At 41.6% G+C, this 15,321-nt stretch overlaps 1 protein-coding gene across 3 annotated transcripts in view; it reads left to right on the forward strand.

The window, feature by feature from the left end:
* Window positions 1-405: 405 nt before the first annotated feature.
* Window positions 406-15,321, forward strand: part of SH3RF2 (SH3 domain containing ring finger 2) — a 79,177-nt gene continuing 64,261 nt past the window's right edge. For 2 of the 3 annotated variants that reach the window (XM_073355725.1, XM_073355728.1), the window contains exons 1-2: window positions 406-488; window positions 1,668-2,177. In XM_073355725.1, coding sequence (XP_073211826.1) covers window positions 1,797-2,177 — 381 coding nt within the window. In that variant the 5' untranslated portion in view covers window positions 406-488; window positions 1,668-1,796. Of the gene's footprint in view, window positions 489-1,623; window positions 2,178-15,321 lie in introns of those variants that run through there. The other variant, XM_073355726.1, reaches the window with a different exon arrangement.

Genomic DNA, 15,321 nt, shown 5'->3' on the forward strand with positions numbered 1-15,321 from the left:
ACAAATCTAAACTGTTCTAATGCTAAGTTTAACTGCTGCCTATTTCTGAGACTGCATCTATCTTTTTTTTCTTTGCTTCGTTTTGATTAAAGTGTTTATAGCAAAGAGGGTTTAAAAGTGGTTCCTGCCTTTTCCCAGAAACAAGCACAGTTGCATAGACAAGAAAGAGGAAGATCAAAATTCTGATCTCATTTATGCAGTGCAAGTCCAGAATAAACTCCACTGAGATCAGAACACCAAATCAGGATCTGGCTCCTAACCAGAACGATGGTACAGGAATTTCTTTCTGAAACTTGCTTATGAGTAGCTTATGAGTCAGGCAATGAGAGAGTTAACAGGGCTGGACATGTAAGTTGATCTGTCAGTGAGTAACATACATAGTTGTTATGTTAAAGTTTTCAACAGGGTTGCAATTTGGGGAGAGGGAGAGCTCTTATCTCTTGAGCTGTGCAGAGCTGATTTTGTCTTAGAAGGGGCACAGATGCAAGGTTAGTGGTACTTCAAGAATTAGCAACCTGCTCGAGTTTCCTTTTGGGGCAGACATCTTCAAACACAAGCTTAACAAATGAAGTTATGCTGTTTATAATGTCCTTATCCGTGGGGAAATGTTCCAGTATATATTGATCAGGATTACTAGGCAAAGTATTCTACAAAATCTTTGTATTTAACGTGGCACAGGTGCCACACTGGATTTTCAGAGAGCAGGTTTCAGGGTTGGCAATATTTGTTTCAACATCAGAGGGGAAATGATTCCTGGTTAGGTTTCTTTTACACACACACACACACTTCTACTGTGTGTTATAGAACTGTAATTGTTTTCACAAGCCATAACTTGAATCCAAAAAATGTATACATGTTTCAGTGTAAACCAACATACAATTGTAAAAGGAGCTAAACAGGTTGAGTGACTTTACATTGTGGGAGGGAATAATGACTTCTCAGGCTGTTTTGGATACCCAAAGCAACTAGTCTAGGTGAGGATGAAATTGCAGAGCTCCTTAACTAAAGCAATACTAAACTCCTTAACTAAAGTCTCTCTTCAAGGCACAAGAATTATGTTTGTATTTGGGTGACTTTTTTTATATAGAATTGCTGCCAAAACTAGTAGAAAGAAAGCTAATTAGGAAATATGTTAAAAATGAAACAGTGTGGGTGTGTGTGGGATTGTGTGTAACTAAACTGCTGTGTTAAGACTGAACATATTTACTCTTGACTCTATGGGATATTTACCAGAGGATCTCTGCTCCTGATCTGGTTTAAGTATTGTTATACTATTCATAATTAACATTAGAATAGACTGCAAAGCATTACAGCGAAGTTTTCCTACAGTACATGTGAGAAGGAATGTTCCTGTCTTGATTGAGTTGCCCTGCTCTGGGGCACTGGCATGAATTAGTATAGTTGTCTCAATCTGAGCTGCGGTTATTTATCTACCCTGACAAACAGAAACTTGGTCTCTCCTGCAGCAGACTTGAGCTTGAATACAATTCTTCTCACTAGTACTGAATCACAAATGACTCACTTCAAACTTGGATGTGAGAGCAAAGTATACATTTGCAAATTGGCTCGTGAGGCATTGCTTTGCAATGTAGGTGGGATAGGTTTCATACTGTAGCAGTCAAGTTCTGTTCTTTTTTTCCCCTCCTCCTCTCTTTTCCTTCATGCAGGATGGTTTTCTGAGTTCAGGATTTCAGTGTCGTTTGTGAAGGTACTGTAGCAACTGCTACCCAATGCTCTGGTGAATGTATCATGTGGACTTTCCTGGCCTCACGTGAGACTGGAGTTCTTCACTAAAGATGGACGATTTCGCCATACTTGACCTGTTGGAATGTCCTGTGTGCTTTGAAAAGCTAGATGTCACGGCCAAGGTGCTACCATGCCAGCATACCTTCTGCAAGCCTTGTCTACAGGGGATACTGAAATCCCAAAACGAGCTGAGGTGCCCGGAGTGCAGAACCCTAGTCTTCGGCAGCATTGACGAGTTACCGTCCAACTTGCTTCTAATTCGCTTACTGGACGGTGTCAGATATGGACAAAATGTTACAAGGTTTGGCTCAGTCCAAAGATCTCGGGTCCTGACCTCTCCTGCTTCCATCAGGAGAGACAGGGGAGATCCAAGAGGTTTACAACTTAATCAGTACAGGCTGGCACCAAATCCCAGGATCCATATGGAAGGGGTAAGGAGAGTCCATGTTTCTTAATATCTTCATAGGCAGAAAAAGTTGCATTATTATGAGTCAAGAACTATAAAAACCTTCATGTTAGTAACACTGCAGAAATACTTAAAAACAGGAGAGATTAATTCACTTGATTACAAATCTGCCTGCTCTCTCTCTGTGATATTTGGCTATTTTGAGTTGATCTCTGCAGTAACAACATTAAATCTCAAGCTTATCAAAAATAACTTGTCTTTCTGAAAATCAGGTTGCAAAAATTTCAAAAAAACAATTTTCATCGTGAGTTTTCTGGTGCTTGCTAGTTTCAGTTGTGCCAGAAATATGGTGTGCTCTGACTTGCAGATGATATTTTGGTACATATATCTCCCGTCTGAGATTAACTCAGGAAATGCAGAATCATGGAAGTTTCAGATTGAAAAATCTTTTCATTTTATCCATTGACTGAGACTGGTCTTTTTTTCCCTTCAGTGATTTTACCAGTCTAATTTTAGAAGTCCTCAGTGGCTTTTGCAGCATCCCATAAGAGCAGTTTTTTCTTATATATTCAACTCATGTTATTTGAGCCTTTGAATAGGTTTGGTTCTGTCTGCATTTGGTGTAAAGGGTGGCATTAGGTTTTATTTTACCTGCACTGGATTCCAGTCCCTAATTTGTCATCGCTTCGATTCCTAGGCACTCTTCATATAATGCTAATCTAAATCCTTTTCATAATACTCAAGAACAAAGGGTTGTAAAGGCAGAGGGTATCTGAGTAGAATGATTGCCAGAGACATGAATTTATAAATGTATATACAGTGAAGAAACACACACTTGCATGTGCATAGTGTTTATGTAACATTTATGTACAAGCATATTTCTGTATACATTTAGAACCGGGTACAGTTTGTTATACTGTACCCTATATAAGTACAATTTGGTAGATGCATCCATTAAATCTCACAACCTCTGTTGAGTTAGAAACTCTTCTTGCATGTGTGGCACTTTAAAAAATGATATTTGAAGAATGAATCTCAGATTTTTCCCTTAGTGTGAGAAAATGTGACATTGTTGCCCGAGAAGTTTATGCACTGGACCTCCTTCTGATGTGGCCACCAAAGACCTGTGCAGTTTAGGGGAATTGATGGCTGTTATTGAACCAGTCCGTGGTTCAAATTGAGCATAGTTTGGTGGTAATGATCCAGAATTCCTACTTCCTGGCAGCTGTTGGGTGGTGTATGAGAAATATGTTGTATCTTTATTCCAATTTCCATCAATGGCACAGTGACATTAATGGGATCCCATTGCAGCCTTATCCAAGAGTCTGAATTTCCTTCAGTTATAGAAGTCTGTTTCTTTAAGGTCAGGACTGACATACATCACAGGGACAGCATGGGTAAGCATGCATTACCGCTGTGTGTTCCTGACCTAGTCTGTAGTAAATGAAGGGCTAGTGGTTCCAAGACTGTCAATCCACAACCTTTCATCAGCCCTAAATTCATATGATAAATAAGTAAATAAATAAATACATACACACATACAGAGGAGGGAAATTAGAAGACTTGCTTTGCTTCCATTATTATATTGTTACATTCATCATACATGCTGCAGCAAATGAAATTTTACAATTGTTTGGTCACTTGCAATCTCCTTGTGACAGTAAAAAGTGAAAGGTGAGAGTTGTTCAACACCAGATTCTTTGCAAAAAAGGGAAGACATTTTATAAACTGCAAATCCCACTGGAGAGCACTAGCAAACTTGGTAGCCTATCGGTGGCTATTATTGTAATCCCAATGCGGTTATTAAGTAAGCAAACTGGCCTTATCGCTGCCAGTAGTCGTCTTTCATTTTCATTCCGTTAGGTCACTGGCCAGATAAGAAACCAGAGCAGGTCACCATGGAGGAAATCAATCACCTAATTCTCTTGCACACATACCTGTTTTGCCACAAAATATATTTAACCCAGATCAGGCAAATTCTGGCTGCAACTCAAACCCAGTCCCAAACATTGTAGACTAATCACAGCCCAAAGGGCCTAAACTGCTATATTCATAGTGTGATTCATTAAGTGGAAGGTTTGGAAGGCACAATATCATAAGAAATCAATCTCCTGCTATTTACTTTATCATGTCATTCTTTAAATTATTGAATGAGTGAACGTAGGGCAAGTGAAGAGTTAGTTAGTCCTAGGGACTGAAGTTCTCTAGCCATGGAACAAATACATCAGATAGTGGATATACAAACTTCCTTTGACAATACCCTGATCTGTGTTCTTCGCCCCAGAGAACACCACATGGGCATTTCAGCCTCCATCACCATGTAACCCTTGGCCGCTGTATTAAAGCTGCCAATGAGAATGACAATCAGTGGCATGGCCAATGATGGGTTTTCCAATATAAAATAGCTCCCCTCTAGGAGCTGGAATTAATCACTGATTTATTTCAGAGAGGCTACTAGTCACTTATCAAATAGCAATTGTTTTCAGTCACTATCACTACGGGCTGACTTTGCACCTTGAGGTGAAAAGTTTCATAATTTATCCTGTTCAGAACCCTTGTGTCATCCAGCCCCCATTCAAAAGCTTAATTCCTTTTTACGATCATCTTACTCTTTTTTCTCTGTGTGCTTTAGATTTTACTTAGCTCTCAGAACAAGGAAAAATCTGTTGCTGATATTGTGCAGTGGCGTCATGCAGCTATTTGCTCCTACCAAAAACAGTTAAGATCAAATTACCCTTGAGAATCAGAATAGCTAGTTAGTTTATTCCCTGCTGGCTTGGGAAGAGTCCTAGACAACAGGACTGTGATGTTCTGTTCATTGTTCTGGCACTGCCTCACTGAGTAAGACCGAGGAAGTCACTTAACTTCTCCATGCCTTAGTCTACCCATCTGAGAAAAGGGTAGAACAACATTATAGGAGAGTGCTGTAAAGCTTAATTACTTAATATTGTAAAGCACTTTGAGATCCTCAGCAGTAAAGTACTGCAAAATGCAACATGTTTTGGTAGCCCAGTATATATATAGCAGTGACATATTTCCTTAGCTGCTGTACTGGGTCATTCACACACACCCCTAAGTGAACTAGCCCTTAGTGTTGACTCTCAAACAGTAACAATTAACCTCAGACGTGCTTATAGTGTAAAAATTCAAGACTAAGAAATTATGGCTGATCTTGTCGACATCATGGGAGTGTTTGAGTTTATGTTCTCTAATCACCAAGATAAATCACGGTAATCTGAGGCGTCCATAAAAATGGAAGTTGTTGCCCATGTTGTGAACATAGCTACATAGAGGGAAATGGTTTTCTGGTTAAGCAAATTGGGAGGAAGGATAGTCTTCTGGTAACAGCACAGGAGTAGCAATCTGGAGGCCATTTCTTCCATCAGACTCTCTGTGCGACCTTGGGCAAATACCAAATTATAAAACCCACATTGACTTCAGTGGGATTGGGATTAAAGTACCTTAGTTCTCCCATCTGTAGAATGGTGATACTTACCTAGCTCAGAGGTATTGTACATTGTGAAGTTAAAATTATTTGATATTTGTAAAGCACTTTAAGACCTTGGGCTAGAAGGTGCTGAAGGAGCCTTTTCCAGTGCCCACTGAAGTCATAGGGAGTCTTTCCATGGGCTTTGGCTCAAGCTTTAGATGTGACTAGCATTATTATTATATAGCTAGGATGAATGGATTTTGAAAGACAGCAGCCTGGTCTCTTGGGTATTTTTAGATCTCATAGCTGTAGAAGAATAAGTTTGAACTTCTGATATGATTTCCCTCTCTCCTGATCCTCTCTGGCGGCTTTCATAATGTTCTTGAAATGACTTGATTACAAAAAAACCCCCAGTTTAACAAAGTGTAGTGAAAACCTCTGGGAAGATACAGAGAAATCTCTTGAAGCCTATTGATATCTAGCTCACTGTTTGCATTCAGATGAACTGTAACAATGATTCAAATTGGTGACTCTTCTCAGTTTAAGATTTCTGAAAAACAAGCTATTAGAGCCTCTGATAAAGAGCAATCTATTCCTAGGAGAAAACCCACCTACTACCTTCTCGCCACCGTTATTTCCCATTTGATGCAGAGTAACACGTGAGGCTGCCCTGGACATTCTCCACGATATTATTTTTTAAGAACTCCTAAAGAATCTTCATTAACATTTTAACCTTCCCCACCCCCTCCTCTCTCCTGCCCCTGCCACATATCCAAGGAGAGAAACCACCCGCCTACACACCTCTTCTGTTATTCCACATCCTTCCCAGCACCTCCCCAGTCGTATTTAATCCTTTGCTCCATCAGCACCAGGCAGACTCAACACATTCCTGCAGTATAATAAACAACTGTCTTCTAGATCTCAGCAAGCAACCCACTTATGGACTGGATCTGTGAGAACAGTTTTGCACATGGTGAAATTAAGGGAATTCACCTCAGCGATGTTTTTACAATGGAGGCTGGGGTGAGCCAGACATCTTTGGGGCACATTCAATATTTACAGTTAGAATTTCTGAGAAGGTAGCTCTTGAGGGAGAGTTGAGAGCATTATTTTATTTTTAAATGTTTCTCATTTGGGGCATGATCCAAAGCCCACTGAAGTCAATGGAAAAGCTCCCATTGAAATGAATGAGCTTTGGATCAGGCCCTGAGATAGCTCAGTGAGATTAGCATCTCATTTGTATGAGCTTCCATAGTTCATTACAAGGCTAACATCAGTCACTTGCTTGTGTGTGCATGGATGCAGGGTCCATGTATGACTGTAGTCGGGAAGATCAGTGATGCCCAATGGAAATCGTCTCTCTTCCCTTCCATGGGAAGCTGTGCATCAGCCTCAAGCTACTTCCTCTTACAAGGCTAATAAAATAATCTATTCTGTTCCTTGCCTCACTGCACCTAAGATGTGTCATGAAAGGCAGAATCGGGAATACAGTTTTCTTCCACTTAGGAAGCCATCCTACAAACATATGGAGCTGAGAGAGATGGAAAGAGCTTAGAGCTGGGCACAAGAAGACAGTTTGCTTGGATTCTCAACTCCTGGCAAGCCTCTTGTTGCCACTCATACTCAGCAAGCTGTTGCTCTTCAGCCTCTTGAGCTCCGGAGGAGTGTTCACAAAGCCAAAAAACTAAAACAAATCCCATCACCACAGAGCAAGCAAAGAATTCAAACCATTCCAAGCGCAAAGTGCATACGACCCTCAGCAGAGCTGCTGAAATAATGTTATCTAGAGACAGACCGTAGCCAAGAATTTCACAGCCAGAGCCAAACTCCTACAAAGGGAAAGGGTGTTTTATAGTTCCAGCGCATCTCTAAATATTTTTTACCTGGTGGTACCTAAATCATTTGTATTTTCATGCTCTGCACATGTGAATACAATGTAATCTGTTTATATATCATACACAAATACATATGTGAATCATTATACAAACACCACAGAAGTGCAGCCACTTCTGAAGCGGAGGACACAGACAATTGAATAGTGCACAGCCTACTGCTCAAGAGCCAGGGGCAGGAGGAATTTTTGCAAAGGAAACCAGGGCAAACCTCAACTGTTACAAATAGTGCTATGAGATCTTTAATGCCTTTGTAGAAAGCATAAGACTTTTGCTTTTAAAAGTGTTATCTGAAAGATTCCCCACACAATAAACTGCATAGACTCAATCTAACAGGGGGCTAAAGGATTTGCTGGGAACTGAATGCTAGGGAGTGTAAATAATTTAACCTGAATACTTTAGACTGTTAAAAGCCATCCTCTCCATGTGCAATATATGGTTACTTTCTAGGTGAGGGCATACTTCACAGCTCAGGGGAAAAGCTACAGCATGGATACAAACTAAATAAAATACATTTTTGACAGTTGTGAGAAGAGTGAAAAGTTTCCGTGTGGAGCACTATGCATGAAGCTTCCATGGTCCTCCAAAGTGTAGCAGGGCCAAACTGTACCCCAGACACAGATATTCTCTTCATGAATCATGCCACTAAACTGCTATTTGGGCGATGAACATTATAGTGCATGGAAAATACAGGAAAAAAACAGAGCCAGGCAAAAATATCCAGATAGTATGAAACTCTGCCCTTAGAAACACAGAAAATACTAGTCCACCTGAGGCCTATGTTCTTGTCTCAGTGGAGAAACCCCCCACACACACACACACACAGAGAGAGCATTTTATGGGAGACAGACAGATACCTCCTCTGTTGAGATAAAAATACAGTATACTCCAACGTCGCCACCTTCACACTGAGTCCTATATATAGTGACTATGCCTTGCTATTCTCTTCTCTTCTGAAATCATCTCCAACTCCTTTTTGAATTGACAGACAGGATTTACTTTGCCAGCTCTTTTGAAACTATGCGTCCAACATTCTTTGCACTGGCAACCAGGATTCCAGAAAGAGGAGACAAGTGCAGCAGGAAACAAGTTATGGACCCATTGCAATACTTAGCTTTCCTCCCCTTGCATTCCGCTCCTTTCCAGTCTCAGGAATGACCTAACAGCACAAGGCAAAATCCTGTCCTTACTAATTAGAGTCAGGTTGGGCTTGGAGGGGAAAGGAGTGGATAGATGCTGAGCATGCATTAGGAACAAGAGCTTTCCTATCAATGCACACTGACTCAGGGTAAGGCACACACTGCTGTTTCTTTTAAATGAAGGACCATTTTCTCCCTGGCTAGCAGCTACTGCAGGCAGTGGTATACGTGCCGCTCACTTGGGGGTCTGTTCATGCCACGCTGGCTGCCATTGTCCACCAGCTAGAGAGGAAGTCAGTTCTCTTTCCATTCCTAGGGCTGGGCTATGCTGCTGGAAAAGGACGCAACCTATGCCCCCTTTCCCATACTATTGCCCCAGGTCAGGATTTGGCTTATGGTGACCAAAACAGCATAGGGTATCCTACAGTGTCATCAGTTAGGAGATCCAGGGAGCCAACGTTCCTCCCCCACAGGGCTTTTGCACTTCCTCAAAGTTCCATAGGCTGCTGAGCAGAGGGGCGGAGGATGGCCTGACACCTTTAAGCAGAGGTCCTGTACCAAATTAGTACAGCTGCTACTAGAGCAGTGTGGATTTCAGCACCACTGACATTTGATCTGACTGCCTCTCCGTATGGACGGAGGGCAGCTGGGCCAAATTTCATTGGGTTGTGTTGACACCTGGCCCATGGGATCTGTTCCTGAATGGCAGAGCATAGAGGAGTCCATTAAGAACTTGGCCCCTGGTAGCACTGGCTCATGCCCAATGTGGGTAAGAGATGGGAGGTTCCCCAACTGAGGAAGACCTGGGGTTCTTACAGGGGGTGGGGAGGAAACTGGAATTTACTCCACTCCTAAAAAGAAAAATCTGAATTGGCACCACTGGTATCCTACATGTGACTTGACTAATGATTTCCCTAGTGCTAGAACAAATAATGCAGTTTGCACTGTGCACCCTCTGTGCATCACAACGTTGTTGGCCCCCCTCCCCCGATGGTCTTAGTGTGGTAATTGACGCCTAGTGGAATTAGAAAGCAAATTCACTGAAATGCAGAGAGCCTGACAATATGAACAGCAAAAGAGGCTAGCCCTAGAGATACAGCACGCTTTCAAGAGGCAGCACTGCATGCTACGTTTTAAGGTCTCTATATGTCTCCTGCTAGCCTATGAAAAATATAGTTACCAGTGTGTACAGGATACAGCAAAACTTTCAGTCATGTTCATTAAATGGAAGCACAATCCAAAACCACAGCTATAAACACCCTCAGTGATGAGGATTTCAGCTCTGAATGGTGCAGCATTAGGAACTCACTAGAAAGGCCACTCATGTAAGAACTTTAGAAGAAAATTTAATCTTGGAGCAGGAGAAAGGATGAAGCACACAAATTCACCTAAAAATGTGAGTAGGGATAAACGGGCTCAGTATGGGGGAACTGAAGAAATTATCTGGCCTGTCTTATACAGAAGATCAGACTAAATGATCTCATGGTCCCCTCTTACCTTAAAAATCTATGAATCTACTAATCGCTTACCTGGTTAGAAACCTCTAATCCAGCTGTGCTGGATGATGATGAGCAAGAATCACACTAGTAATGCAGAGAATGAACCAAATAACTACAGGGAGAAAAAGTCCCCCCTCCTGAACCCATCTATCAGTAACATGGAAAGACTGCAGAGATATTTATTTATCTCTGATCCATTACAGAGCACCCTATACTCTTGTTCACGCAACTGATAGGGGAACAAAAATGACCATACATGAGCCAATTTTGTGCTCCATGCAAACTCTCAGCTGTTTACCATCCCACAGCATGAGTGCAGTTCTGACTTGGCATGCATGGAGAAAGCGACACATAGTGTGTACGGGTTTGCAATAAATTAATCACGAAAAAGAAAGCAAAGAGGTTGGATTAGGGTAGTGCCGAGCATTGACAAATAGCAAAATGACCTGCCCTAAATCTCAAAAGCTGGTTTCCCTAGTTTTACAAAATTAGGTCCTGAATAGCAAAACACACCCCAAAAAAAGTGTTTTAATTTGTTACCAAGGCAATGAGTCAGACTCAGATGGCAAGTCAGGAATAGAATAACCCAGGCTTTTAGCAGAGTGCTATGTTCATCTATTAAATACTGCAGTTGGAGGCATGGATGGGGAAAGTCTTAGACACTTTTATTTTCCGGTCAAATATTCCACACTGGTGGTTGGTTGGGTTTGTGATCATGGAGTTCAAGTCAAATGGATTGATTTTGTAATTTTCATTGCTGGACAAAAGGGGAAAGAACAGGCAGATTCATGGGTCAGTTTTTAGTCTGGGGTTATTCTAAAAGATGATCTGAGAAGTCTGAGGCTAGCTTTTGACAGGAAGAACACTGATTCATTGCTTCAATTTTAAACTCTTCTCTTGGTCTCCTTCAGTTCTCCTCCTCGCTAAGAAAACTATAGCATTTGCAGATAAATGTTGGCTTTTGTTTTGTAGGTATTATTTATGAGGCATTCACAGCAAAAGATGCTTCTTTAGCAGGCACTTTGAGTAGCATTGATACTGTCTTCCATATATATATAGGTAGCAGAATGAGACAGCTACATACTATCCTTCCCCAGCATTAGACTGGCACACAAAGAATCTAGTGAGAGATGAGAAGAACTTCTGAGAGTGATCTTGGCAGTGGTGTCAAGCTGTACACTCACTATCATTAGGGCCCAGAATGATGGGGATGGTCTCTTCTCCTTTAAGAGAGTTGGGAATGTCTTTGTGATCTTCCAAATGGTTCCATCGCTGCTTGGCCTACCACATGCATTGGTTATCTAGACACATACTGTCATCTTTTTGGCAGCCCTACCTGTCTATGAGCAGTATCATCTTCCTTCTCTTGTTCAAGTACCACATAATGCACAGACACGTCATCTGGATTATGCAGGCCACCCCTCTTGACTCAAAGTCTTCAGGCACCTACTCTGTGATGAAAATTCCCACCCAGCTTGTCACAGTACTTACTGAGGCCCTGGTCAAGAGTGCATGCAGCCAAGAGACCGTGTAGAGCAGGGATAGTCAATTATTTTTTGCCAAGGTCCAAATTTCTTGGTCAAGGTATAGTTGAGGTCCAGACTCCACAGAAAAGAATTAAAAAAACAAACCAATGATGATAAGTAAATAAAAAGATTTTGGGGTCTATTCAAAAGCATCTAGTGGTCCGGATTTGGTCTGTAGTCTGCCAATTGACTACCCCTGATGTAGAGTATGAGCATCAAGGTCTTCCTGTTGTTGTTGGGGCAAGGTCTGGTAGACCCAGTCATTCACATCCAAGCTAATGGTTAGAAGCATGTGCCATGATTAACAATATTCTGCTCTGAATTAACTTGCTGCAGTGCCTATGAATCACATACTGCAGTGCCTATGAAGAGAGAGTTTGGGGCCCTGTGCAATGATTCTTACAATGGAGAACAGCGACCTTTCAGATGATTTCCTTTTCCACTTGACCTCTCTGAACAAAATCTCTGGGGTTTTGCACCTTGGCCAACTTTCTGCTCTGCAGAGGTTCATACCTTCCATGGGCAAAGACCTGGACAAGAGGACCCAATAAATCTTTTCCATATGTAATTCCTGTGATTACACAGGTAACCAGCTTTCCTGCTAGTGGAGCATTAGCAGATGACCACCTCTAGTGATTGCTGCTGCTATAAGCAAACTATCAAATGTCCATCCCCTAAAAGCCCACAGTCACCCACTCAAACAGTTACTAAACACTCTGCTGTCCCTGACATTTTCCTGCCCTTGGTGATAAGCTCAATGGACAAATTTGCCCTACTCTAGGAGAATTTAAGGATACTGATGGCTACAGAGACAAGCAATAAGATTCTTAAATCAGAGGAACAGAAGCAAAATACAAACTTCCCACTGCTATTGACAATAATCCTGGGTGAGGATTAAACTGTGGTTCTAAAGTACAAAGAATCAGGATTGAACATGTTGAGGGCTGGCACATTTTGTTTCTGATGCCGTTTAAAAATCATGACACACAATTTAAACAATGTCCCAGATTGCTGACACAGTGGTGGGGAAAAAGTCCGATAGCAATAACCATGAATGGAACAGCTGTAAAAGGTTTGATGCAGACGCTACAGCTCACACATGCCTGTTGTAGCTACCACCAGCAGCAAATATACTGTGGCTCCCATAAGCTACAGGACCAAGATGATACATACTGCTGACAAATCCTTCCCCCTACTTCCTCCTTCCACCTCCCCAAGAAAGAAGATAGGAAAAGGTGAAGATGGATTAGGGACAGATCTGAATAAATCATCCTACCACCTACATAATATTGTATGTACAAAAGAATTTGTAACCGTCAAATGAAGCCAGATTCACGTATAATCCCTGAATTATACTTTGTTTTGACATTAATTCTGCCTATCTAAAAATGTCAGATACAGTAATACTTAATATGGTAGTTTCATCATCCTGACCTGTTGTGCGGTATTACTGTGCACTGTTAAATAGCTGATGTGTTCCACCCCCAGGATGGGTGCATTTCAGTAGTGAGTCATGTAATTTCAAAGTGTAAAATGCTTTGAGATCCTTTGTGATAAAAGGAGCAAAGTATTATCTTTAATCATTTTTTTTCTGCGCTGTTTCAGTCATGACCCCTCCCCAGAAAATAGCCGCAACTTTACACCAAATTCACCGCATGATGTAACTGTGGGTGTGGTTGTGTATCGAATGCAAATTAGGGAAGTGCTGTGATCTACATTGGTGAAGCACCACTGGCTGCCATGCAGATGCACAGCTACAGCAGAGTAGAAATTAGCCCAGTAAGCATAATTTACATACTCTTTACTTTATATTACATGCTTTTATATACTATGTTTGGTTACTTTTCCTGATATCTTTCTTCAGTCTGTTACACCCCCTTACACCTGGTTTCTGACCAATTTACACCCAATGGGTAAATTAGGCCAGTGTTTTCCATACTTTGCTAAATCTATATCACTTACATCATCAGCTTCCATATGAGTTGCAGCCAGTCCCACCAGGTCTGAACATGGCTCATTCATTAACTAGAGCCACAAAGTGGCTTTCACCTAACGTCTAAAATGAATGAGGAGAAAATAAGGCAGATTTGGTGAATGCTATTAAAGTACTTTCACAGGGCATGGTTTTATTCTCCCTGGTGTAAAAACAGGCTGCAGGGGAGATGCTAGCATTCCTCCTGAGGGGGGAAATAATGCAAAAACTACCCAACTGTCTGAATTCACAGAACATAATTATATGAAGAGATTGAAATGACAAGTTTGATGGTTTTGTTCTATGTGACAAGGCTGACGTTAATGCTGTTAAAAAGAAGAAAAACAGAATTGTAATGGTAATGAACTTACCTTCAAATGGTTCCTTTCAAGCAGTTGGATCCAAAGAGCTTTGGAAACTTTGTGAAGTGATTGTACAAACTCTATAGATGTAGGGATCACTTCTCCCATCTTTGAAACGCTGTCCCCTCTATTAAATGGGGGGTAGCAATGGAGATATAGGTCAGTTATTGAAATGGAGTTTCTAGTGCTTGTCTTTCTTCTGAGAAGGGTGGAAGTCAATACAGCAATAAAAACCTGCCTTCTATCTCTATGTGGTTCTAGCACTATACGAGGATGCACAAGACCTGGATTCAGTTCCCAGATCTGCTACAGGCTTCCTATGTGACTTTAGGCAAGTCAGTTAACGTCTCTGTTCCCCATCTGTAACAACACTTCTTCCCCCACCCACTTTGTCTCACTTGCCTTTTCAGATTGTAACTTCTTCTGGGCACGACTTTCCGCTACTATGTGTATGTACAGCACCTATCACAATGAGACTGTGATCTTGGTTGAGGCCTCTAGGCGCTACCGTAATATAAATCATAATAATGACTGATAGCAGCAAAGTCATTGTAAATGAGAATTGTTAGATTGGGTATTTGTTTCAGAGCTCAGGCTTCCAATTTTGGCACTCACTCCACATGTGTATTTGTATTTTCATTTGCATAACAGAATAGTCTGTCTGCACACTGCCAGAAGTCAAGTAGCACAGGTACCATGTATGTTCCATGCCATGTCTGTGCCATGTCTTCACTTCTTACATGTAAGAAAAACAAAATGATGTGTACTACCACTTGAACAGCAAAAAATCCAGAACAACAGTGAGGTGACTGAAGCAGTATGAAGCCATGTCTATGGGAGGAGCACTTTACCGGAAGAGTGAATCTGTGTTGGGGGGGTGGAGGGTGAGAAAACCTGGATTTGTGCTGGAAATGGCCCACCTGGTGATCACTTTAGATAAGCTATTACCAGCTGGACAGTGGGGTGGGAGGAGGTATTTTTTCATATTCTCTGTGTATATATACAGTCTGCTACAGTTTCCACGGCATGCATCCGATGAAGTGAGCTGTAGCTCACGAAAGCTCATGCTCAAATAAATTGGTTAGTCTCTAAGGTGCCACAAGTCCTCCTTTTCTTTTTACCGGAATAGAAATCCTGATACCAGCAAAGTTCCTGGTGTGGATGCAGCTAGACAGCAAAGCTCCACTTTGTTCCAGAAGAGCAAAGCAACCCCTCACAAATGGAACAAGCTATTCCTGTACGAGTGCAATTTTGCTGGTACCTGTATAGCTGTGTCTACACTAGGGACCACACCTATGTCAGTCAGGGATAACACCACTTCATGCCCGACTGACATAATCATTCTGGCA

The sequence above is a fragment of the Lepidochelys kempii genome, chromosome 8, assembly GCF_965140285.1.
Source record: "Lepidochelys kempii isolate rLepKem1 chromosome 8, rLepKem1.hap1, whole genome shotgun sequence".
In the NCBI taxonomy this organism is placed as follows: Eukaryota; Metazoa; Chordata; order Testudines; family Cheloniidae; genus Lepidochelys; species Lepidochelys kempii.